At 33.8% G+C, this 27,873-nt stretch overlaps 3 protein-coding genes across 3 annotated transcripts; 2 read left to right on the top strand and 1 right to left on the bottom strand.

Annotated features, from left to right (window-relative positions):
* The first annotated feature begins 3,705 nt into the window (after positions 1 to 3,705).
* Positions 3,706 to 8,242, top strand: LOC108986403 (ubiquitin-fold modifier 1-like). The gene is made up of 4 exons (XM_018959017.2): positions 3,706 to 3,779; positions 3,883 to 3,980; positions 6,564 to 6,596; positions 8,016 to 8,242. Exons 1-4 carry the CDS (start codon positions 3,706 to 3,708, stop codon positions 8,087 to 8,089), a joined length of 279 nt encoding a protein of 92 aa, XP_018814562.1. The 3' UTR covers positions 8,090 to 8,242.
* A 3,365-nt stretch (positions 8,243 to 11,607) lies between these two features.
* Positions 11,608 to 17,904, top strand: LOC108986401 (O-fucosyltransferase 10-like). Its single transcript, XM_018959016.2, has 10 exons — positions 11,608 to 12,099; positions 13,187 to 13,265; positions 13,553 to 13,620; positions 13,860 to 13,948; positions 14,710 to 14,907; positions 15,110 to 15,314; positions 15,419 to 15,586; positions 16,006 to 16,173; positions 16,793 to 16,983; positions 17,172 to 17,904. The coding sequence occupies exons 1-10, from the start codon at positions 11,719 to 11,721 to the stop codon at positions 17,398 to 17,400; spliced, it is 1,776 nt and encodes a 591-aa protein (XP_018814561.1). The 5' UTR covers positions 11,608 to 11,718; the 3' UTR covers positions 17,401 to 17,904.
* Positions 17,905 to 22,530: 4,626 nt separating this feature from the next.
* LOC109005724 lies at positions 22,531 to 24,348 on the bottom strand. Its single transcript, XM_018984770.2, has 2 exons — positions 23,486 to 24,348; positions 22,531 to 23,308 (listed from the first exon to the last, which is right to left on the bottom strand). Exons 1-2 carry the CDS (start codon positions 24,150 to 24,152, stop codon positions 22,671 to 22,673), a joined length of 1,305 nt encoding a protein of 434 aa, XP_018840315.2. The 5' UTR covers positions 24,153 to 24,348; the 3' UTR covers positions 22,531 to 22,670.
* Between the last annotated feature and the right edge of the window lie 3,525 nt (positions 24,349 to 27,873).

Below are 27,873 nucleotides of genomic sequence, written 5' to 3'. Positions count from 1 at the left end.
ATTTTGTTCTTACGTCCTTAATAAAACGACGACGTTTGGTTTAATGCCAAACGGCGTCGTTTCCAGTATCATTTGCAGTACTTATTAACTAAAACGGCGCCGTTCAACTTAAACTTAAGTGGAACGACGCCGTTTTGATAAGGGTATATTAAAAAAAAAAAGATTTTATTATATCGGTCGGTTCAGCGGTCCGGTCCAGCTTCAAACCGAGACCGAACCGCTGAACATCGGTTTCTTGAAATTTCCACCGCACGCCGACCGGTTCTCCACCGGTTCCGGCCGGTTCCTGACGCGGCCGGTCGGTTCGCGTCGGTGGCGGCCGGTGCTGTCGGTTTCTGTACAGCCCTACTTTCTAACATTGAGTTACAAGATTTTAGGAAACTTTCCTAAAATCACTCAACACCTAATTCGTCCAACCCTAGCTGCCCATTACCAAACCCTAAACCTAAACCCTAGCCGTCCATCACCATCTTCCAAACCCTAAACCTAAACCCCAAAGTGGTGCCAACCCTAATTTCCCCATTGTCGTGCGTCCCTTTCCACCATTGTAGCCATACACTTCATTAAACCTTTCCATCATCCCATACACCAATTCAAGCCTAAACACCTAACCTCATCATACCAAAGTGGTCATCTTGACCACCATTGTTCGAGAATCAAGCAAGAGAGGAACAAGCTTTCGATCATCTCAAGGAGATCCTAGGCGTGGAGATCATAGTGTTTAGGGACTTGACTGAGATCCCTAACAGTACTTCACTGTTAGGCATGCATCTTTATGGAAGACAAATTCTTTTATTTAAAAGAAATACTCTAATCACAAAGTAATTACACAAAGATAATTTCAAACATTAATGTGACTTGATGTGATTTGTCAGATTGTAAAATTACTTTATTTTAAAACAGATTCGACAGAATATATGAAATCGCATCAATTTGTGGGATTACTTTTGTGTCATTCCTTTGTAGCTTTAGCACTTCTTGATTCAAATTTTAACACTTGATAAATCAGTAATGCCTAGTTTTTGGCTTTGACTTGTAATTTGGATAAGGTATAAATCTACTACTCTACTAGAAATGAGAGTTAATTGTTGGTCGGTATGTTCTCAAAAAAATTTCTTCGATCACTCAAAAAATTTAAGCGAAAAGTTTCAAACAAGTCAAGTGTCATTTTCGCCTAGATCCTTTGGATCAATGGGCAAAACCTTGGTTTCTCGTTGAGAGAACTAATGATCGAATCCTCATCTCTTATGTATAAAAAAAAAAAAAAAAAAAATCAGGTGTCCTTCTCCTAGTTTTACACCCTCTAGTTAAATTGCGACACATAATAGCCTTATGGGAGTTACCTTGGGTGCGAGTCCTGCCTACCCTTTCCCTTTCTCTCTTCTTTCTTCCTCTCTTCCCTCTTCGCTCTTCTCCCCCGAAGCTCTCCATTTTCTCTCTTCTCTATTTGAACCCAATATATGGCAAATGGGGTTTCGTCGAGTTCAGAGCAAGATGTGTGGTCTGTTGTACAAGAAATGGCACTAGTTCAGGCTTTAAAAACCTTCCCAAACAAAGCCAAACAACGTTGGGAACAAGTTGCAACAACGGTGCTTGGGAAGACTGTGAACCAGTGCAAGAAGAAATTTACATTACTAAAGGAGAGTTTAGAAACAAGAAAGATGCAGTATAATTCGTTGGGTTTTGTCTAAGGGTGCATAAAAATTAAAAAGGCACATGAGGGAAATGTTTTTGGGTTCCTATCTCATATTTAGTTCTTCCGTGGTAGGCAACGTTCAAGCTACGTTGTACTTGACATAAATCTCTTCATCAGATTTCAATCTTGATTTTGTTCCTATGCCATATAGGCTTTATATATTTTTTTGAATGGGAGAGTTCAAGATGGCAAGAGTTGTGATGGGTTCGACGGAGGGGGAGGATGAGAGAGGGGAACATATTTTTATCTTTTGGGTGGGGGGGTGGGGGTGACTAGATAGGGATGGGGGGAGATTGGGTTTTTTTCCTCCCAGGGAGGGAGGCTAATGACCAAGGAGGGTTGGGTTGGGCTAATTGGGGCACAATTGGTATCACAAAGGAATATCGGGGTTCTTTGGGTTGGGCTGGGGGAGGAGGGGGTGAGGGGGAGAAGGGGCTAGTGGATAAACTGCATTCACCTCTATTTTTTATTTTGCTCGAGTTTCTACATGTCTTAGTGTTATTAATGTGTGTACCATCTGGCTTGGTAGTCGCACCCAAAATCTAAACCTTATGGACAACCCAATTTAGGCTACCCAAAGGGGTGGCCTTCCACTAGGGCTGGTAGGGCAACCGTTGTAGGTTGCTTCTTAGCTGCCATTTTTTGTCATGCAACCGTAAAACTTATTGTAGTGGTATATTTTTAGGTGTTTATTGGCCACACATTGTATTTATTATGTATTATGTAATATAAGAGCTTCCAACTTTATAAATTTGTGTTTAAATATATTTTTGGTTGTGAGATTACATCCCTAGTTAAAAAGAGAAGTATTATAAAGAAAAATCACAAAAGTAAATTTATAAATTAATATAATTTTATATAATAACTTAAATTTAATTTATAATAAGAAAATACGTAAATTTACCAAACAGTCGACATAGACCATCCTCGTAAATAGTTTTTTTATTTTTTTCACTATTTTCAAATTTGTTATTTTTAGTTTTAATTTTTTACATAAAAATAAAGAACTGTCAACTGATCTCCCAAATCAAACTATTTTGTTTGTCAATAAATAGGAAAAAGAAAAGGGTAGTGCTACAGCCCCCGCTGGGAGCTCCTGCTGGGGCTGTAGTATTATTTAATATATATTTTATTTAAATAATTTTTATATAGATTTTTTAATATTTTAAAATATTTTAAAAAAATAAAATAAAATTAAAATATTATTAAGAAAATATTTTTTTTAATCTAAAAGTAAAAAATATATATTAAAAAATACTTTCTTAATCACCAAGTAAAATAAAAAATTATTAAAAAATATTTTTTTATAATTTTTTATTTTACTTCATGATTAAGAAAATATTTTTTAATAATATTATGATTTTTTTAAAAAATATTTAAAATAATCATATTACAGCCCCCGTTGGGGGCTCCCGTTGAGCTTAACATACTTTTTTATGTGTAATTTTTTAATTTATTTTTTATATAGATTTTTTTTACACTTATAAATATTTTAAAAAAATAAAATAAATTTAAAAAATCATTAGAAAACACTTCCTTAATTAGAAAGTAAAAAAAAAAAATCATTAAAAAACACTTTCTTAATCAGAACGTAAAAAAAAAATCATTAAAAAAACACTTCCTTAATCAGAAAGTAAAAAACAAATCATTAAAAAACACTTCCTTAATCAGAAAGTAAAAAAAAAAACACTTCCTTAATCAAAAAGTAAAATATAAATCATTAAATATTAATTTTTATTATACTTCATAATTAAAAAAATATTTTTAAATAATATTATAATTTTTATTTTATTTTTTAAAATATTTAAAATTATTAAAAATATTTATATAAAATTAAATTTAAAAAAAATATATAAAAAAATACTAGAGGCCCCAGCGGGAGCCCCCAGTGGGGCATGTAGCATTTTCCAAAAGAAAATTGCTGGTAATGATTACGTAACCAAATCTTGCAGGCGCTGCAAGACAAAAACGAACGAGGCCATTGTAGATTATTAAATTAAGTCGAGTAAATGGCGAGCGAGGGTGGTGGAAAGGTCTCCTTCAAAGTGACTCTCACCTCCGATCCAAAGCTTCCTTTCAAAGTGTTCGTAAAACCTAGCCCTTCACAATATGTATATATCTCTATAAATGTTCCAATTTCTGAGTCCATGATTCTTATTCGCGGATTCTCGCATATTCTTTCTCAGGTTTAGCGTTCTGGAGGCAGCACCTTTCACTGCTGTTCTCAAATTCGCCGCCGAAGAGTTCAAAGTGCCTCCCCAGACCAGCGCTATCATTACTAACGGTTATTCCATATTTCCCTCTTTATCTAGGGCATTCCTTGCATGTTGTTCATCCTCTTACTTTTCGAATTTTTTCGCCATTTATTTTTGGCGATTACTGACCAGGTTATACTTTAACGAGGAAATTATAACTTTATCCGCTCAATCGATAAGGAACCCCTTGAGGTCCGATTAGAGTAGTTTAGGTGTATATTTTACGCCGAGACAGGTAGAGAGCCAATTCTGTTTATTAGCTTGCCAGTCTCAAGTAGTGGTCGAATTGCGAAGATTTGAAATGATTTATTGCAAAGAAACTACCTGACCGATAAATCCATGTAAATATTTATGAAAGAGAATTACAATTTTCACTGTTTGAAGTCGTTGAGACTCTTATGTTATACCTAGTTAATTTATATTAATTACAACATTTTACAATTTGGATGTTTCAAAATACAAACTTTTGCACATTTTGATCATTTTCCGGTTTTCTCTAAAGTCCAAAACTCTTTTGTAAGAAGCGACATTACTTTCTTAAGGTAATAATTAGCTGGATTTGAATACTTGAACATTTTATATTGTTTCCTGGCCCACGGACCTAATGCGTCACCTAATTAATGGGTAAGGCTAAACCGGCACTTGTTTATAGATTCGTAGCCTTGCTTTATTCAATAGGAAGTAAATCGAATTATCTACAATACCCGAGTATGCTGATACTTTTTAAAATTTGGATATGATGCTTCCAATCGCAGCTTTGCAGTTATGAAGAGTTGACTTTCTAAGGATGGAGATCCATATATACACGAGTCACGCCTGGCCTTAGTAAATTAGGAGGTCCCTTAGATCTTTGGAGCATATAGTTGCAACCATGTGATTTTCTCACTCTCTGGCTTTTGTGTTTCTCGAAATTGAACAAGGGCATTTAAATGACACAACGGATGTGGTAGAGGGAAAATGGAGTAAGTTCAGATGAAAGCTTCCGACTCCTATGAAGGCTGAATTGCAGTCATGCTAATTAGGGTGTGGTGTATTAAAGCACCAACATCGGTCTCACCAAAAGGGAAGTTTCATCAAAATTTGATGATTTGGGAGTTAAAATGCTGGCATTGGATTCGGTATACCATCAAAGCTCAAGCTTTGAGCTATAGTATCTTCACTTTCATCTCTATATTTAAAGACCCACTATTCATTCTCTATTCCTATTATTTTATTATAAAATGTATTTCTTACATTTCCTATAATTCATGCAATGACCATCTGGTTAGTATCAATAATTTAAATATCAAATTAAATTATTAATGTATATATAGTTAGTGTAATTGTAAAATATGAAAAAAAAAACTAAAAAATTATTATTAAAAAATAATATTATATTATTATTTTGATGAATCTAATAGCTAATCCAATGTGTGGTTATGGATAATGAGATTTTAAATTTATGTAAAACATTTACTTTTCATAAAATTTTAAAGATGAATTTGATTAAACTAATGAGCACTAGCATTGGAATTGATCAAAAAAAAACTGAGCACTAGCATTGGACTCATCAAATTTATCTTCAAATTTTGAAGAAAAGTACATAATTTTCATATATGTAAAATTTTCTTATCCATAATTCCACATTAGATTAGTTATTGAATTTATCAAAATAATAATATAATATTATTTTTTTAATAATAATTTTTTTTCATATTTTATAATTACACTAATCATATGTTAATTAATAATTTAATTTGATTCTTACATTATTATTATAAGACGGTTGAAGATTAAATATAAATAGAAAAGACCATTGGAGATTAAAAGTGAATAAAAAATAGATTTGATGAGTGAACAGTAGCTCTTCAAATTTGAAGAAACATATCCATTTACTGTAACTCAAAATTTTACACTTATCTCTTTGGCTAATCCAATTCAGTTCTCTTTTGATAAAATTCATTATATTTTACATTTGGCTAGGCTTTTGATGAAGTCAATACCAATGTTAATGCTCTTATGACTATGAGATGATTCTTTTTGGTTTTTTAACTTTCCCAATGTGCTGCTACCTTAACCACTTTGTATGGAGGGACTTAAACTGTGCAACATGCCCATTACCCAGTATTCTTGCCTTAGGAGATATTTTTAAAAACAAAACTTGTCCACTTGCTAATATTATTGTACTTTTATCCTTCTTAAGATCTAGCCGAAGAGTGATAGTATTTTCCGTCTTTCTAAAACAAACCCCTTTGGCCTCTTTTATATTTTCCCTCTCTCTTTTTAATGCCAACCTTACTTATAAAAAAAACAAATGTACCGAGTGGCATCATTACCCTCTATCCTCTCACTGACAGAAAGATAGCTCAATGGATGCATTTCATATTCTTTAAATTAAGAGCTTTTCAATTTCACTTTAGCCTATCTATGCCATGGTGAAACTTGAAACACTCACCATATCTCTTGTTCATTTTTCAATCGTATATTCTCTCTCTCTCTCTCTCTCTCTCTCTCTCTCTAACAAGATATTATCAGCCTTAGAGTTACAATACTTACCTTTTCATCCAAGATCTTCTATTGTTTCTCACTTTTTGTTCTTTGCATGTTTAATTCATCATATTTCATGCATGCAGATGGTGTTGGAATCAATCCTCAACAAAGTGCAGGTATTCTGATGTTCTATTGCTTAGTTTTGGTTCTTCCTGTCAACTGCTGTTCTTGTACTCGTCTGACTATGTAGTTTTAAGCTATATTATATTAGATATGATGTTTTTTATGACTCATGAGTGTGTATCTATTTTATATTTTTTTATATATTTTATTTTAGATGGGAAATTATTGATTTATTCATTCCATTTGTCTAATTTCTTATCAGTGCTTTCTCACTTCTTTTTTGCATGATTGAATTTGGAGCATGCAGCGTTAGAGTTATTGACTCCACCAGTGTAATGCTATTGAGGTAGGGTAGTTCAAGGCTGGGCAATGTAGGACGCTTGCAGTAGGTTGATGGCCATTGTTGTCTGTAGTCACATGCTTTAGAGATTAGTCTTTTAAACGAGCAAGTTGGGTGTTGGAATGGGCTTAGATAGGGTGGAATGATGAAAATTTATTCTTTTTGGCAGTCCACAATTATGTTAAGGTTATTTGACTGGTTAGAATTTTTTATTTTTTTTTATTGGCACCGGGTGTCCAGGAACAGCGTCCTGACTAATCCCAGGATGCACAGGCTCTTGGCAAGGAGTTGGTTAGAATTATTTGCAGTTATGGTTATAATTACAACAATATAATCTTTGTTTAGATGATTATAATCACATCTCAATGTGATTTTGTGCACTTGTAGATATTGGTGCTGGCATTGCCTCTGTGTCTCTAACCATATTCCCATATCTGAAGTTAGCTTTCCCCATTTTAATATTTTCCTAGGAACATACAACCCTTTGCTTTTAATTACCAGACAAACAAAACTATAAAATAGAAAATTCCTTGTTTTTTTTTTTTAATTTCAACAAGTGGGAACAAATAATTTAATAAAGCTATTTAGTTGTAAGAATAAGCTGTGTAGCAAATACAATTAGGCCTTTGTTGCAAGAGTGAGGGCCATAATCTTAATCAAAATGGTATTTCCACTGCTTAATGGATAAAGATTTTGCTGGAGGTTCTTTCTTATCTCAATTGAAAGTTGGGACGATTGGATGCACACAAATTGAAACAATAACAATTGATATGCAGTAGAAGGATTTGATAGTGAATTGAGCACTTCAATACATGGTAAACTTGATGTCACGATGCTTATATGCTAGCTAAAAGCAGTCAGAAAAATGTTACTACAATAATAATGATGATGACTCAAGTACTATTATTTCGATTGGTCATTTACAATTGACATTTCTTATGCCTTTTCTTGTTGAATTGTAAAAAGAAAAATAAAAGGCTGAAAAGCATCATATCATGTTGCTATATTCATACATCACCCAAAAGAGCTTTGAAATGTCATGTTAGGATTGTTGGGTGGGCACCCTAATTTGTATAAACAGTTGCATTTAGATTGATGGTTTTCACAAGAAAATATTTGTTTCGTTTTGCAGGCAATGTCTTTCTGAAACATGGTTCCGAACTACGCCTCATACCTCGTGATAGGGTTGGAGCATGTGGGATGTAAGCTGCATTCTTGTCAGTGCAAAGAGTCTGGCCTATTCTCACCGGTTAATTTGGGTTCACTTTCTCTAATGTTTGCATTTTCTTAATAGGGAGGAATTTTACTCTTTCCGTGCATCATCCTAGTGTAACTGATACCATTTGAAATCACTACTTGTCCGAGCTTAATCATTTGTGCTGAACTCATGTGCTTCTTCTCATGTGGAACTATAGATAGTGAAAAAAAAACAATAAAAAATGACATAGATATCTACTATCTAGTAAAGTCGATAAGTTGGCTGGGTGTAATGAGTTGTAGGACCACTTTGGGTATCATATCTATGATCGATCTGTCTATATTTAGGGGTGAGTGGGGCACTTACGACAAAGGCAATTTGATATTGTATCTAACAAACTGGCTATTGAATAGGGTCATGAATTTGAAACTCCTTGCTACTCTGAGCTCATTCATTCATGTCAGTCTGGGTTGATGAAAACTGATATTTTATAATCAAGGGAGTTTGGTTTCATGGTGTTGATGGGTGTCATCTCATTCGCAGCATGCGATATGGATTGGCGATCGATACTTCTTTAAACCTTTTTTTTCCCTTCATTAATTGTCTAACTCTTTTTTTAATCGATCTAATTGATTGGACTACCCTAAAAGATCGGATCTACACCATCGTAATCCTGAATGATGTAAATCTCGAGTTATTAATTAAGATCGATCCGAGTTGAATTAAATAAATCGATGTCTTGAGTTTAAAATCTTGCATTCATAGTCCTGAGTTATCAAATTGAAAATAATTTCTCTTAGATTACTTAAATATACTTGTGAAAAACATTTTGTCGAGTGTCAGTGCGTTACAAAAATTGGTGGAAACTTTAGTCTAAACACAACTCAATGCCAAAAAAAAAAAACACGGTTTTCGTTTGTTTTTATAACTCCTCTTAATTAATCTCATCTCATCTCAATTAATTATTATTACTTTCTTAAATTTCTATACAAAGTAAAATAAACAATATAACTTTTTTAAATTTTAAAACAAAAATAATATTAAAAAATATATTTTAATAATATTTTATTCAACTTTTAACTTTAATCTCAACTCAACTCAACTCATATCACCTCATTTGTAAAAACAAATGAGGTCTAAATTAATATTAATACAAGAAATTTAAATTAAAGAGAAATGATATTTGTAGTCATAGAATACGTAAACATCTCACTCATTTTAAAAAAATAAATGAGTAAATATTAGATGATGTATATGAAAAATTTAATTTTTTATTGTGAATTTTTTTTCAAAATGAATATGCAGTGCTTGTACAATCTTCAACTGTATCTAACATTCCTCCTAAAACAATTTAGATAAAAAAAAAATTATAAAAATATATATAACTCATCGACTAGAATAAAAGATGAAAAAATCTATTCATTATTTATTTTTTTTATAATTTCATAATGAGATATTAGATAAAAAAAATTTATAAATAAAATATAATAAATAATTTTTAATATCTAATATCACGTTATAAAATTATAAAAATTCAATAAAAAAATAATAATAAATAACATTACCCATAAAGATAAGTTCTCGAAAGAAAAAATGCACAGGGCTATAAGAATGTGTGCCACTACTTGCAATTCTTTATTTATAATAATAATAAAAAAAGCAACCAGCATTAAAGGGTGGTAAAGGCTCGGGCCTTGAGATAGTGGGTGCCAGGTCCAAAGAAGTGGACAAAATAAAATAAAAAGTAAATAAATATTAGTATCATTTTACACATATGCCCTTAATAGTCAAAGAAAACATTCTGAAAGGAAAGGTTTGCTTCTATAAACAAGAAAAGAGGATGAGGCAACCGCATGTCTCGGAGACTTCTCGGCTCTATTTTTCTACATTTTGCCACGTGATCTCTCATGCCAACCGGCAACAACCTTCTTTTCCATTGCCACGTTTCCATTTTACCCAGAAAATAATAGACATGTAATTTTATTTATAATAAATATTTTTATTTATAAAAATAATAGATTATAGAATGTTGCTATTTTATAATTTTTGTGGCCTGATTTGTTCCTATTTTGACCAGTGTTATGATTTGTTATGTTTTTATTTTAAGGCTTTGATAATAGAAAAATGGTACTTGCAGTGATATGTAAGTTCTGTGTATTCTCTTTAAAAAAAATAACTGATAAATTTAAAATCTACGTACAAAATATATTTTTTTAATAATGATTTTTTTTTTTTCACTTCAAGCGATTTAATGTGTTTTTATTATAATTCTATATTTATGTACTTGAAATTTCTCTAACTAAAGGAGTGTAGGGTATAAAAGTCTATCCATCCAAAGTTTTAAATAAAAAAATAATTTTAGCTACGAAGAAATTATATAAAAATAAATTTATAAATTAACGTAATTTGATAAGATTGTAAAATTATTTTTAAATATTAAAAAATTTCTCATAGTGAGACTGCCCCTATAGTATTGGATCGAATATGGACATCGTTAACTCAATCTGATCTTTGCAAAACGAAAAACTCAGTTAAGTTCTTTAAAAGAATCTCGATCTAATCTTATATTTAAGTAATTTTTATGAATCTACGTGTGTATTATTAAAGAAATAAATAATTTAAAAGATATATAGACATAACAATATGGCCTTATTTGAGATTTCCACATGAAATAATATTAAATAAGAAAATACTTTTTTCATTGTAAATTTTAAAGTTCTCTAATGCGGTAATTTTGAAAATACATACAATAAACAATTTAATTTTTTTAAAATTTAAAATAAAATTAATATTAAAAATTATATTTTAATAATATTTTATAAATAATTTTATTGTATATAATTACTATTTATAACAATAATTATTTTTAGATTTACTATATTAATATAAAATTGTAAATTAATAATATATTTAAAATAGGGAGCTGCTGCTACTCCAACCGAGATCCCCACCGAACAGCTAAATTGTTTTAAAAAATATTTTTTAAAAAATAAAAATCATAAATTTATTAAAAATACTTTCTTGATAATGAAACAAAAAAAAAAAATTATTGGCTAAATGTTTGCTCAAAAAATATCAATAAAATTCTTAATCTATTTTAATCAATTTCATTTTATCTTATCATTATATTTTTTTAAAATTTTAAAAAATTTTTCTTAAATTTTTACATAAAATATAATAAATAATTTAATTTTTATTTTATTATTTATAAATCATCTCAATTTATTTTTAAATCCAAATCGCTTCTTACAAATGGATACAATATTTTTGCTCAAAAAATATATATATATATAATATTATAATAACGCACGTAAACCCACGACGTAAATATGGTAAGGAATAGTAATGGATAGAGTTTTACTATAATCAAGGACGTACTTCTACCCACTACTCTGTCACTGTCATCGGCTGCAACTCCAAAAGCATACTCTCTCTCTCTCTCGCTGTGAAATCTGAAAGGAAGTGTGTCTCTGCGTGATTTATGTACTTTTAAATTAAATAAATTATATATCTGCTCGCAGCAGAAGATACGGTCTGTCACAGAGTCCAAAACACCCTTTTCTTTTTCACTTTCGGGCAAAGTAGACCGACAAACTGTGCTACTCTCTGTCTCTCTCACTCGCACTTGAAGTTGAAGATGGCCATGAAACCCAAGATCCACCCTCCCAACGGCAATGGCTACTCTAGCGACAACTGCGGTGGAGGCGGTGGCTGTGGAAACACTTCCCCTAGTCCACCTACCTCACCTCCCCGTCACTCCCATTTCCGCCGCCGAGTGAAGTCTAAGGTCCACTACGTTCACTCCCTTAAGGAGAGCTTCGGGGGCGGCTACGGCATTCTGTTCCGGCGGAACCTTCTGCTTCTGTCCCTGCTTTACGTGTCTGGCCTGCTCATGTGCGTGGGGCCCTTCTCTGCTTTTGTTTCCGGTCCAACTCTTCCTGGCTCCTTCTACCGTAGCCACGAGATGTTTGGCAGGCTCTGGCGTGACATTGAGGCTGATAATTCATCCGCAATTGAGGTTCGCTTTCATCATTACTTTTCTTTTCCTCTTGGGGGTTTTTCGTTTGGGTGCCTAGAAATGCCGGAAAAGAAAAGTAAAAAAAAAAAAAAAATTTTGACAGACAGGTGGGCTAAATGCTTACTCTCTTGTCTTATTTTTGCAAGACATGCTTGCTGATTGCTAAATTTGAGGTTCAGGAGTAAAGCAAATTACTTGCTTCTGGTCATGGAATATATACTACCGTACGACACAATTAATGTGAACATCCCGGCTGCGCTTTTCTTTTGAAAGTATTACTTAAGATCTCTGGTTAGTAAGAGTGGATCACATCATGCAGGTTTAACTCGATCAGATTAATTCACAAAAAAAGAAAAAAGAAAAAAGAGTAATCGTTTCAGTTTCTCGCTTTTGTGGTTTTCCTTTGCCCTTTTTACTCTAATCTTTGGAATTCCTTGGCAGCCAAACAGAATGTTTGGTTTAAGGGAAGATAATACGTGATAAGAAAGCAAAGAAAAAGAGGATATGGTTGTCTTGATTTAGTTAATTGATGACTGGAACGTTATATTGATATTCCGATTAGGGAATTCTCTTTTGAATAATTTTCTTGGCCCGTGGCCTTTGTGATCACACTCATGAAATGACATTTATGCCCTGAACTGCAACAAAATACAAATTTATGTTGTTTGATCCAGAGAGCAAGATCCTTCCTTTAAAAGATACTCGCCATGACTTTCCATTCTGGACATATTTGTTTGTGTTTTGCTCTTTGTTAACTTGGGTATTTGTAATCAGAACAGAGTTATCAGTTATGCTCTTTGTTAACTTGAGTATTTGTAATCAGAACAGAGTTATCAGTTATATTTTCGAAGCAGTATTTTTGTTCAGAGAATTACAATGCTATCGAAATTCTCATATTTTGCTTGTTTGATGTGTTGCTGCATAACAAGCTACCTTCGTACTTATGTTTATTGTTACTATTTTTCAGTTGGCTAGAACTAAACTATAATTTTGCAAAGCTATTATTTTGGTTTGTATTCTTTAATGTATGTTTGACAAATGAATTTGATGTGATCAGCCAAGATGAAAATGTTGTTTCTTTTCACAGTTATCCTCTGTCTGGAAATTCAAAAGGAGGCTAAAAGAGCAGAAACCTTGCCCAAACTCAACTGCTGGACGACGTTTTGGTATTTTATGAAGTTAGCATATTTATTTTAAGATGGCTTCCATAGATTACTTCTGTAATTCTCCACTCTTTGATGTGGGATGTTATAAATGTGATGCTTGAAAATCACTGATATTTTGGCATTCTTATCTTACTTATATTTTTCCTTCGGTCAATGGTACGAAGTTGTCTATGGACCTGAATACCTACATCCTGTCTTAAACCTAAAATGCTTCCTTCATTCTTTTGCCTCTTAAAGCGTGACTGTAAAGGAATTCCATTAGACTGACATTTCCCATTGAATTTCAGAGTCATCTGGCCCCACTGGTTACTTAATTGTTGAGGCTAATGGTGGTCTTAATCAGCAGCGCTCTGCAGTATGTTATTCTTCTCTAATAATTCTATTTCTGATTTTCTCAGTTTTGTATAAACTAAAACGGACTTCCTGAAAAAAAGGAGATATAGAAATTAAAGAGGGCATCGACCAAAGGGAAAATAAAATGGGGGCACTATTCTAAGGCTTGATAGACATCAATAGTATGATAAGTTGGTACTCTTTTATCTCTCTTATGTGCATATAAGGCTTGTTCTTAATGTTTAATTATGTTTTTTTTAGATCTGCAATGCAGTGGCTGTAGCTGGACTTTTGAATGCGATACTTGTTATCCCTCGATTTGATTTCCATAATGTTTGGAGGGATCCAAGGTGAGTAGCTAAATTACTTTGGTCTTTTAACATCTCACTGTACAGCTGCTTGAGCAATCTTTAAATCACATACCTAGTCACTAATATCATGGTTGTCTACCATTAGATGTACTGGCTGTGAAGATGAAATTCGCTGTTATTAAGGACTATATGTTAGCTTGTAAAAATTTTTATATTCCTTAGCTATCATAGAGCTATACATGGGTCTCAGGTTCCCTGGGTTTGAAATACCCTGTTTAATGTAGTTGCTGAGTTTTGCTTCTTGCTTATAAATAAAAATAAAAAAAGTTTTGCTACCAAGTGCCAAGAACTTGGGATATTTGTAAGCCTACGAATGATCAGTAATGTTTTTAGAGGTTAAACTTGAGTTTTTGAGTTAATATATGGCCCCTATCAAATGGCATAGAACACATACCAAAAAGCATGCCAGAAATGCACTGTAAATTTAGAGATATACAGCATAATGAGGATTCTGGGTGTGCTTTTAAGGTCTCTTTTTGCCCTAAGAACATAGTTTTATTTTTTCAAAGAGAAATCCTTTAGCCCACAAAGAGATCCCACAAACTAACGTGGGTTGATGCGGTACATTAGATTGTAAAACTACTTTTATTGTAAAGTAGATCTAACGTATTATATGAAACCACATCAATTTGTGAATTTACTTTTGTGGGATCTCTTTATGGCAGTAGCACTTCTCTTTTTCAAATGCATTGTTGTCTAAACCCACACAAAGAATTGACAACATAATAATTTTTCTACAGTGAGTTTGGTGACATATATGATGAAGATCATTTCATAGCTACCCTTGAGGACTATGTGAAAGTGGTGAAAAAGCTGCCCGAGGCATTGATGGAAAGACATGATTACAACATTACTAACGTACCAACCTTCCGCGTCCAAGCTTGGGCTTCTGTCAATTATTACTTGGGAGAAGTTTATCCTGTCTTGCAGAAGCAAGGGTATGGGTCAAACCCTTTTAATATTTCATGATATCCTCTACCAAATTGGAACTGTGAAAACTCTTCTCTCTCAGAGAGAATGGTAACAGCCAACTGAGCTATAGCAGACAATTTATGTAATGAACCTTGTAGATTGACCTAATCTGTCTACTGCCTGTTGAAACTTCTAGGTTGCTTTTGCTTGATTATTTTTTTGATGCAGGGTTATCCGCTTGGCCCCCTTTGCTAATAGATTGGCAATGAATGTCCCACCTCATATTCAATCTCTGAGATGCCTCACTAACTATGAAGCATTGAGGTTCTCTTCTCCCATTACAACTCTTGCAAATAAATTAGTGAATAGAATGATTGAGAAGAGCTCAAGGACTGGTGGGAAGTATGTTTCTGTTCACCTCCGCTTTGAAGAGGTACTAATGCTTATTTATCATTGTATTCTGATCTAGTATTTGGTACTTCTAATTTTAAGTGGTTAAGAACAATTAAGCTACGTGTGCTTGCTTAATACCTGTAGGACATGGTGGCTTTTTCATGCTGTGTGTATGATGGAGGAAAGGCCGAAAAAATTGAAATGGATTTACTTCGTGAAAAAGGGTGGAAGGGAAAGTTCAAACGAAAAGATCGTATCATTTTACCAAGTCTCAATCGAATCACTGGAAAATGCCCACTATCTCCGTTGGAGGTACCCTAAACATAAGCTACTTTTATTGCAATATGACCTTTAGAACTTCAAATTTGAGATAATCCTGATGGATTTGATATTTGGATTTGATATTTCAAGTCCAGTTTCTTCCTTAACCCCCTACCCCCCCACCATCCCCCTTATCTATCGCTTGGTAGGCAAGTCAAGTTTCTCATTTTAGATTTTCAGAACCAGTTCTATTAGATTTTCGGCCTTCATGACTTTTCTTGTAGTACATGTAACAATATTTGGTTAAAGTTAGAGCTGCAACAGGGATGCGAGAAGTACCATACAGAACTTGGGTTTTGAGGTTAAACAGGGGGGTGGGGCGTTGAAGTTTGAACTCTACCTATATCTTTAATTTGTCGAAGTTTATAGTAACCTTTAATCTTGGATGTTGTTTTTTCTTGTCAGTGTAGGTTGGGATGATGCTACGTGGCATGGGGTTTGGTAATGACACTTCAATTTATCTGGCATCAGGGAAAATATACCAAGCAGGAAGACATTTAGCTCCTCTTCTAAAGATGTTTCCCCATCTCCACACAAAGGAATCTCTTGCAACCCCAGAAGAGCTTGCTACTTACGAGGTGAACTCTTGTACACTTTGACAATTTGTCCGCGTCTTTACCTACAAATAGTCCTGGTGACTCAGAGAATCTACTCCATTAAATTTGGTATTTTCATCTTTAGTTATACTAGTAATAATTTCTGGATAAATTGTGGTGATGCCTTCTTATTATTGAAAAGGTTTCTCAAATTTTAAGGCTAGTGATATGGATAGATGGTTCATTGGTTGGAACTTGGTTCAATCCATTTAAAAATCAACATTGGAGATTACGAACATTTACTGTTAACTGGGTTCAAACAGGCCACACTCGATTACAAGCTAGGTGATTTTGCCGCATTGGTTTGCACAAGATACATATTATAACAGTAAATTTTGGGTTTTTATGATGCTAAGTTCAATCAGTGAATATGATTTTCACCAATTTTTACCTATAAAATTTAACAAGTGACAAGATTCGAGTATGCATTTTTGGCTGTTAAACTAACTTGACTGAATGAAGGAATTGGATAGATGGCAATAAAGAAATAAGATAAGGTTTGCTCAAATACTTATACTAATGGTTTTTTCTTTGCCATGTGTTTGGCTGATGGCATAAGCTTCAACCACCTTGCTCTAATACTCATTTTCTCCTATGGTAGGGATTTTCTTCAAGATTGGCAGCTCTGGACTACATGGTATGCTTGTCTAGTGAGGTTTTTGTGACTACTCAGGGTGGAAACTTCCCACATTTTCTGATGGGTCACCGAAGATTCCTCTACGATGGACATGCTAAGACCATTATGCCTGATAAACGAAAGCTTGTTGTTATACTGCAGGACATGGGTCTCAGGTCATCTCCATCCCTTAATATGAGTGCTTTGTAATTGTAGCATTTGTGAAATTTATGCCCGAGTTAGTCTGCAAGAGCCTTTGTCTTAAGTTAATAGGTCTGAGTGTATGGAATAGCTAATCAGATCAATGCTTTCGAACTTGACGTTTAGGGGTTTCATGTAAATTTTTTTAATACTGGTATTGCAGCTGGAAAGCTTTCAAGGATCAGATGAAAGAAATGCTCAATGAAAGTGACCGCAAGGGCATCATGGTACCAAGAGTGAGAAAATTGAACAGAAAAACTTCCGTGTACACGTACCCTTTACCAGAATGCAGATGTCTCCAGAAATCCGACAAGAATCTAATGAATCCAAATTCTACATTCTCTAATTACCAACTGAAATCCATGAGGCATGAGATGGAAAACCAAACTTAATTAGTATTTATCACTAGCGCAGCTGCCAAACATATATGATTTTCTTGTACAAGTGGGCTTTGGTTATTGTCTTTGATTTTTATACGAGCCCATTACAGTTCAGGCGAGACAGGCTTTTCAACTCTGATTCACGAGGAATTCCTCATTCCATGTTACTCTTCTGCCTTCTACATGGAGATACTGGATCTCTCATCTGGCATGGGTTATGTATGGAGCCTAGACTATGAACTGACCAAGATGGGAACATTGCTAGACTTCGATGTGCATGAGGAGATATCATTAACCCTATCATTCAGGAAGAACTTGTGAGTTCCAAGCCTTTTTGCAGTATGATATAGTTTGTCTCTGTGATTGTTAACATTAAAAGGGTATTATACATGAAGTGTCATTAATATTACGTTCGTCTTTGGCATTACAACTTTGCCAATCATTTTTGTTATCTTGCTCACCATTTTGTGTAATGAGATGAAATCTGCATGACTTTGATGTAATACTTTTTTCTTTTGTTCTTTATTTTTCCTGGTGCTTTTGGGATCAAAAGATGTGAATGTTTCGATATAATGAGAGGAAATATGTAAGAGTTGAATTTCTCTCCATTCCATAATACTTCCTTCCTTCAACAGAACTCAACGGTGGTATTTATCCTTCTTTTCCCCTCCAAGCAAGATACATCCTTGAAACATAAAGGATGCAATAGGATTATTTAATGGGCTTCAGAAGATATTGTAGCCTAGTCTGATTTGATCACAGGGTGTGCTAAAAGGGCTTAAGCTCGCTAGCCTTTTCCCTGTTCAGAGATATGGCAAGTTGTCAACATGGATCTTGAAGTAGAAGGGTTGGCTTTGTTTGATTCTATACCAAAAAGGATAGTTTGTGTAGGAGACTGGGACCATTGTGGGGGTGTTGGCATGATGGAAGATCAATGGAAGCAAGTAAACATCTCTGTGGAGATGGTAGGATTGAGTTTGAAGCAAAATGAAATTACCTTTACAGGTGTTCTTTCTGCCTGTAGACATGATGCTGGCTTGGTTGAAGAGGCATGAACCATATTTTTAAGTCCATGAAAGCTAAACATGGAGTGGACCCTCAACTGGACAAGCATTCTCGCTCGAGTAAATCATCACTTATTTTAAAAGTTTAAAATCATGTATATTCTGATATTATGTAAAATTATCACTTATCTCAAAATGTTAAATTGATTGAGAGATATAGATTTAGTCATCAGTACGTGTGGCACTTGCAAAATTGTTTTATCTTGTGTCTGCGTTCTACTGTGTAATATATAGTTAATAGCTAGTGAAAAACTAGAGGGTTATTGAGAGAGGTAAGATGATAAAAGAATAGAAATTTTGACTTGCCTTTGGTAAATTCATAAGATTTTCTTTTTTCTGACATGGCAATATGTTGTTTTGTTTTTGTTTCTTCCCTTTTCCTTTCTCTTTCCCAGCCATAAAAGCTATTGCCTAGTCAGCTTGGTCAATATAACTCAAACAAATCCATAGATGGTTGGGAACAAAACTCCATTTCCATGTATGGTAGTAATGTAGGGAATTCACCCATTAAAAAGAAGAAAGGTTGTGCATGGAAAAGATAAAGCTGGTCCTGGCAACAAGGCCCCAGTCCAGCTGACTGAGCTTGACTCAACACAAATCAAAGCAAACAATAGGAATTAAACAAGGTGGGTCCGCACCTCATATTCTCACTGTTGAAATGCATAAAGACAGAGAGATCCCTCAATCATGTTGTGTTGAGCTATTGTCTCCAATAAAAGTTCTTTCCCATGTCTCAATCATTCAGTGTCTTTGTTTCCCTCTGCCGTCTTCGGCATCAGTATTCTGATCTTCTGTTTTTCACGCATGGAATGGTTTAAGTCTTTCCTTGCACCATTTTCAATGACCAGAAAAGGCATAGTCCAAAAGCTTCAAAGAACTTACCGGCAGAAACTTCTTGTTATCTGGAACCGAACCAGACTCAGTCTAATGACAAGCTAATCAAATAATAGACAATGAACTAGAGCTGGATTTCTAGTACTCATCCATGGCATCCATCCTATATTGCATGATCTTATTGTGCACACCCTTGACTTATTGAGCCCTTTTAAAGAAGCGAACTGAATACTTGATTGATAAAAAGATCATACCAAAACAAATTCAGTAACTAATGGAAAATGCTAGTTTGTGTACATTTTAACTTTTTTTCTTTAATTTTCTAAATATTTAAAAAATTTATTACTAGTAAATTTGTGTATTCTTTTTTAAATATTTAAAGATATTTGAAAAAAAAAAATGAGATTGTACTAGAAACTCGCCCAACGGTAAGAGCTGAGCAGCACAATAGAAGCATCCTTAACTTATATTATACTTTACATTGTAAAATCTTTTTATTATAAAATCCATCTAATATATTACACCTAATCATATCAATTTGATATTTTATTTTTATGTATCTTTTTTGTGACATTTACTTCAAATAACCTTTCGGAAAAGATCCATTATATAGTTTTCGACTTCTTTCCGATGCCCTTCTTTTATACAGTGACTGCTTGTTTTAGTTCTTCACTTACATATTCTTGGGAGAAAAAAATAAAAAATAAAAATAATACTACTTTTCATCCTAGATCCTACCAACTCCAGTTAAAACATTTTTATATGTCATTTACTTAAATAAAAAATCAATTAAAATGTGGCATATTAGTTGATATAGTTAGAGATAATAAAATCTTTGATATAGTTAGAGATAATAAAATCTAAAATGGAGAACAACAATTTTACAAAATGTGGCATATTGTGTTTGTGATTGTAAATATGGATAGATATATTTGAATAGTTGTTTGAACGCCAAGTTCACAAAAAGAAGTATAAAAGAAAAAATTATTTTATAAATAGACGTGACTTGATATAGTATGTTAGAGGTAATATCTACTTTATACTAAAAAAATGTTTACAATCTGACATGTTACATTAACTCACAAAAACCTGGACAAATGATTATATAACAACTCTCAAGCCTTCAAAGCATTGGTGATTATTTTGATTATGTAACTTGCTAGTTAAGCCCATGCCGAGTTGCTTAACTTTTGGAATCAAAGATGGAGACAAAACTCCAAAATCATAAGACAATGAGTACAAAACAGGAGGCAGAAAATCAGTAAAATAAGAATAGAAACGTACCACAAAAAACCAACAACTCACGCCTGACCACTAATCCAGGCTATAATACAAAAAACCACAGAACAAAATGCCCACGCACACCCTGCAAACTGCCAAATTTATATGGTCATGGGCATGCTCCACTCAAAACCGTTCCGCCTTGGAACGTCTTGGGTGCAGGAGGGAATCGTGGGTAACTGATACTGGAGGATGCACGGCAACTGTTCGATGAAATTGTTGCTGTTCTTGGACCACGAATATGATGGTATCTGCATGTGATTGTTGCTGCTACCAGGTTAATCTAGGACATAGATCCAGGCAACCTTTCTTGCTTTGCAAGCATTTATTGGTGTCTTTTTTGAGTCCTTGCAAATCTTGTCCCACACATTTAATAGCATTGGATGGTCCTATGCAAGTCATATTTCTCACCTTTCTTTCTTTGCAAGCAATTATAGGTCTTTTGAGTCGTTGCAATTCTTATGATCCCACACATTTAATAGCATGTGCATGTGATGTGATGTTATAACTCATTTCCTCCACCCTTCTTTATAGCATGACTTGTATAGTAAACTTGACTAGTTAATCTCGTGCCTGGACAAAACCCATAATCAATATGTACTATTCATCATCTTCGCATCATTTCTTAATTCTTAATGTAGCATCAAATAATTGAAAATTACTATTTACATGAATGTCAATGTACACAGACGCCTGTATCAGTTTTGTTTATTCACATAGAGTCAATGATCAGATAAAGTTGCTTAAAATCATGATCGATCAATATCATTTTTATTCCATAACTTACACCAACATTACTACCACCATCCATGCATCATCGCTATGAGCTTGGCATACCACACACTGTCATTCTTATCATTACCATTATTACTATCTTTACATCATTAGCATTGTCTTTATGCTGCCATTACAACTTTTCCCATCGTCTTCATTGTACCATCACCACCAGAATAATAATTTTCTTTGTGTCCCCTCCCCATCACTATCATTGTCACCTTAATCCTTCTTATTAACAACAAAATAATACCATACAACTCTTATCCTCAAGTCATTGTCACTATAGATCATCATTATAGTTACCATCTTTTTCAGTACCAATATTCTAATCTCTTAATTCTCAAATACACTCGTCCAAATAACAAATATATAATAAATTAATGAGAATTTGGATCCCATTAGTTTTAGTTTTTTAATTCTTAAATAATTGGAAAGATGCCATTGTGATATTCAAGAACAAGACACCCACAGTGACCACTTTAATAATAGGTGAGTTTTGTTGGTGGTCCATTCTGGTTTGCTTAATTAGTTTGGATGTTGAGATGAGCTGAATTGAGTTTTTTATGAATAGTTGTGAATTGAGATGGTGGAATGAGTTTTGTGAGATCCACTTAAGATGAGTTTGAATGTGTTTAGATGTTAAGATAAATTTAGATATATTTATGAAAAGTTGAAAAAGGTTATGGATCACACGTATAAAGAAGTGTTAAATTGAAAAAAGTTGTGGGTCTCACGTATAAAGAGGTTTTGAGTTGAGATGAGTTTAATAATTTGAGAGTTTGGTATTTAGATGTAAGAGTTCGCCTAAAATTGGATTGAAGTGAGTTGAACTCAGATGAGTTTAACAACAAAACGGGGCTAACTCTTCACCAAAGACTAAGGAAATCCAAGTCATAAGACAATGAGTACAAAACAAGAGGCAAAATGATTGTAGAACTGGGATGGAACTTGATAAGAAAATCTAGAACCCCTCCCAACTCGGTTCAAGCTAGAAAACAATTATCGATGAGAAATCTTCCTTGTTCAATATTTTCAGTCTCCTTGAATGATATTGCTGTTAATATATTATATTCACATCTCGCATGACCCAAATGAGCGAGCAATATTTTCTCCATCTCAATTGAAATGAATGGTATTATTTAGCAATTAGAACGATAAGTGAAATGATTAAACATCTGATATTTTACACTAAATGGATGTTATCCATTTGGAGTGAAGTAGATACAACGGTTACGAGATGTCTTTCCAAGTAAAACGGCAGACTAAAATCAAGACAAAGATTCTCAGATATTGAGAAAGCATGAAAACAACAGTGTTTTTATCAGATTACACTAAAACCTCTCTGTAGATGACAACAAAACAAGGCAAAATAGCCTTGGGATTAGACACATACAACTCTTCCAGATTGGAATAGTGCCCCACAGCCCCCGCGACAGAGTCATACTCCTCCTCACTCCCCTCCATGTTCTTCTTCACCCTGCCCGCAATCACCCGGCAAACCAGCATCGCCTTTTTGTCATTCCTATCCTCCACCAGCGCTCCGGCTTTGTCATGCGCCTTCCCACTCGTCGCAGTTGTCAGGATCCCATTCTCAACAGCTCCTCCGGCTGGTTCTCCGGAAACCTTGAAGCCATTCTTTATGATGCTGCATACATTGCATTGTGGGATTGAATTGCAGAGATTGGAGGAGCCGTTCAGCCCCAGTGAGCAGACAAAGGTGGTGCAGTGGAACCTGAGGAGCTCATTGCCGTCTGCTATGCAGCGTGGGTGTTTCTTGGGGAGTTTGGTGGCCTTAGCTTTAATGGAGTCTCTATAATCCTCGAATCTCGAGATGGTTCTCTGGGGGTTGTGGACTTTCAGGATGCGGTCAATTTTGCAGATGGGAGTTTGTTTGTTCTGCCAGCTTGACTGGAAAATGATTTCCACTATGTTCTTGCTTGTGTCTTCAGGATCCAGTTCAGATACTGTGCACATATTAGGGGATTGAGAACTTGATAATGAGGATTTAGTTTCATGGGTTGAATAAAGATTGGAGTTTCACGTATGAAATCGGCAGTAATTAGCGAACCAAGATGTATTTTAACCAAAAATGTATTTCTTCTTGACATGGAACTATAGAGGAAGAATGTATTGTGAAATACCTGCGTGCCTGACAGCTTGATGAAGCTCCAGATTTTCAGCTTTCATGAAGATCTCACCACAGTCAGGGCAAGAATAGATGCTACCCCTGAGAGAAGGGTCTCTGGTGAAACCAAGTACAGGATCTACCACCATTCTACACTCATAGCAGCCAGAGAATCTACTGAAAGGCATTCCTCTAAAAGACCCACCAATGGATGAATTAGAAGATGCAGAGAACGAAGAAGTGGTAGAGGAAACAACCCCATTGACTTCATGCAGAGGAGGTTTCAGGGATCTGGTGGAAGCATCATTTCTACTCGAACCCATTGTGGGGGACCTTTTCTTGCGGACTTCTGGGGATCCGGTTTCAGGTCTGTGCATGACCTTTGTGTTGCTACAGAGCGAACCAGAGCACTTCATTTTCTTGCATTTCTTGGCATTGACAGTCACCTCCAGGGCTTGCTCTTGTTGCTGCTGTCGATGCTCTCGCTGCTGCTGTTGCCGCTTTTGTTGCTGCTTTTGTTGTTGCAATTGTTGATGATGCTTTTGCTGTGTTTGGAGATCTTTACAGGTCAATAGGCCTCTTACAACTGACCAAGTGGGCGGTTTCTCAGATTTTAAGGGCTGCTGGTTTTGGTTTTGGTGGATATGGTTGGTAGATTTTGTTTGGTTTTTGGGTTTAGCCATTGAAAATGAGATGTAAAAATGGTCAAACTGAATCGAAGCTAAACAAATGTTGAGTTTTTGGGTTCTGTTTCAGCTTTTCTGAAACATCATCTAAGATGCTTTAATAGACATAATGAAACAGCTGTGGGGAGATTGTAGCTGCAGAAGAGCTCCCTTTGTTATAAAGTTGGTATGGATTTGGGACTTGTGGGGGGCTCTTTGATATGTACAGATTTTGATTTGTATTAAATTTGCACCAAGAAATACCTTGTTAATGATACGCATCTGACCGTTGAATTGCAAAAAGAGATTGTTGAATTGGTATTACCACAAGAGAAAGAAATGGAGATGGGTCCCACACATTAACACAACAAATGGACTATCTTTATTGCTCAATTAATAATGCATCCAAAGAGTTAGGATAGAGTGCCCAACATTGTATAAATTGGATGGTGGTGATGTTAAATGGAATCAACTCTTCTAAAGGGTTGGCATATGTTATTTTCTATATTGTTATATAAAAGCAATGTCTTTTGCCACTAGTCATTGTTTTTTGAGAGATGCAATCATTTTAAAAAAAAAAAAATGAATAAATACAGGATCTACATGAAAAAATAATAATTTTTTTAATAATGAATCACACTCTTTTTCAAAGCGACTGCACGACACTTGCACACTCCTTGACGAATAGATGTAGTATTACTCTTGTTTTTTCTTAGTTAAAAACTTAATACTTGTATGCAACATTCCTGTTATTATCATATGTTAATAAATTACTAAATCCAAAAGTTTAAAGTAATGAGTGTTGACTCCACTTATATTACATTAGGAGTTCTAATACTAATTACAAGTTGATGATCAGTAAACACATATCATTTGCTGTGAAATCCATTACAATTATTAAAAAAAAAAAAAATCAAAAAATCAATACTTTCTCATGTTAAAGCTTCCACATCAATTATATGGAAGTAAGAATAAGCATTTCTTGCATGATATTATGTTAGAAGTTCTAATACTTACAAGTCCGTGTGTAAACACATATCATTTGCCATTCGATCCATTACAATTATTAAAAAGGTAAAAAAAATATCGATACTTTTTATGTTAGTAGTTTCAACAAGTGAGAATTAAGATTTCCTGCATGAAATTAGTCGAAAGGTAGAATTTAGAGTTCTCATGTTTATGAGAAATATAATTACCAAAAACTTCGACAAACAAATCACCAGAGTTTCCTGGATCTTTGATGATTAGAAGCTCTAATTTTGATTATTTCATACCTAACAAGAACATTATTAATCACTTGCTTATAATATTTCTACTTTATATGAAACTCAACCATTCCATTTTCTTTCTTTTTTCTTATACTTTCCATTCCATTCCTTCTATTCTATTGTGGACTCTCAATTCCCAAAGAAAGCCCCAATTACATAAAGATGAAATACATGATACCCATATCATTTGTTCAAGTTACTCTTTTTATAATTAGTGGAATTCAATAATTGTTTACACTAAAATGTTAATGAATTGTTGTATTATCAAAATTTATGCTAGCATAATTGGCATTGAATTACAAAACCTTTCACTCAGTGCATGGGTCAATTGGTGTTGAATTTATTGTATTCAAGTAAAAGTTTTTGCTTATAAATTAACCTATTGACACATTAATTTTTTATTTTTTTTTTATGTCGGGAACCTCTCCAAGACAGGATTTTCGTGCCCTTCCATGCAAAGTAAACCTCAATCTCATGTACTATACGTTTGAAAGTTTTTCTACACAAAACTGATTAAATCGTTGATTTTTCGCTGTAAGGTATTACTCTAAAGGATTATTTGCACCCATAAAATGTTAAATCTTGGACCTTGAAAAAAGTGATACTCTTAAGACTAAATTCTTTACCACTTGAACCAACCCTTTGAGATTACATTGAAAAATATTTATATTTAGAGAACTCTTAATATTGTATTAAACCAAGGATTGGATTCTCAAACATCTCACACGGCTGCAGGCTTTAAAAGAAGAGGCAGAAGTGATGTTATGCCTAAGGGCCACTCGCAAGACACTTGAGTCTTTACTCAATGATGAAAAGAAATTATATTATCCAGCCAATATGTATGTGTATGTATATATATATATATATATATATATATATATAACTTTTTCTATGTTGTATAGTTCGCAAATTTCAAGACTCACATTTATCACAATAATATAATAGTCTAAAGACGTATCCTAAAATTGAATAATTTAATGAATAGGAGATCAGCATATATAGTTTTGATAATATTATTTATGAAATAAATAAATATATTTTTCTACTATAAAAAATATACATAGAAAATAGAAAATATTGGGTTCCAACTTCCCATTACCCTTTTTTCTTTGGGACATGAAACTCGAACTCCAACAGCTAGCAATTAATGGTGGGGTGGGGTACCAGAGAAGGCCAAGCTGGTGACCGTTTTGGGGTTAGGGAAGAGCACAGACATTAAGGTAAGTCACTAATTGCACCATAATGGTGTGCATCTCATCGGTAAAAGCTGCTTTTATTTGGATTCCTTTTGCCTCAAAATCATGTCATACCATACCATATGCTGTAGGATATATAAAGCTTATAAGTACTTTAATTACCAGAACATGAATCCAAATGCCATTTCAAAATAAAGGTTTAATATACTAATTTCCATGGAATTTTTTTTTTATTTTTTTTTATTTTTTGGGTCTAATGTAATTGCATTTTTATTGGGAAAATGAAAATACAGACTTTATATTCAGAAAAGAAAATCCAGACTTTCTAAAAATTCTTTAATGAAAAAGTTAGAAAAGAATATATCGGTTACTTAAAAACTTATGCAACTCAGTAAGTTGAAGTAAATTAAAATCTGCTAAAGTTTGTGAATTTCTGAGTAGAGAAAGAGAAATGTTACTATATTTACACCGCACATTAATATATAATTTTTATTTTTATTTTTTTTAAACACATATTTACACATCAATATGCGTGTGTTTAAATAGAATGACAAAAATAATAAATTACATTTTGGTGTATGGTGTAGGGAATGATAAGTATAATTTCCCTTTGAAATTATTCTTATCGTATTTATTGAGCATTTTACTCTACAAATATTCAAATTTAGGTGTTGAAGAGTCAATAAAATGTAAAAGACAGTATAAGATTAAAAAAAAAAAAAAAAAATTGGGGACTAACAGAATAGTCCAAATTCCATGTTTTCTTGACCAATAAATTGCTACATGAACCAAGAGAACTAGAGAATCCCACCTGCCTGGAGGTTGTTTAGGTTAACAATCTAATGAAAGGCATGTTCAAGGTTTAATCTACTATAGTTTTGGGTTTGCTGCAATATTTAGGATTTGAAGAACATTTCCAATTCCAGAGTCTTTGGTAAGAGAACAAGTTAAAGAGCCAAGATCCATTACATGATGCCTACCGCACAACTTCCACACTCCTAGTCTAACAAGACTCGTGTGGCTCTCATTACTCATACCCAGGGCTTTGATGGATATGGTGGGTAGAAATTGCATGATGGTCACGACGAGGGTGTGATAGTGGTTTGCAAGCAGTAATAGATCATTAACTTTCAAGTTATCTCTAGAGATAGAATACGTTGACTCTAGTCTTTGGAGAAAGTAGTAAGATGAGTGAATACAAATAGTTTGAAGATTTGTCGATATCAGAGACTCACACGCTAGCTGTAGTGGGACATAGATAGTTAGATCTTAAAG

This window comes from Juglans regia, chromosome 16 (assembly GCF_001411555.2).
Source record: "Juglans regia cultivar Chandler chromosome 16, Walnut 2.0, whole genome shotgun sequence".
In the NCBI taxonomy this organism is placed as follows: Eukaryota; Viridiplantae; Streptophyta; class Magnoliopsida; order Fagales; family Juglandaceae; genus Juglans; species Juglans regia.
Note: the sequence above shows the minus strand (reverse complement) of the source record. Positions and strands in the feature narration are given on the sequence as shown.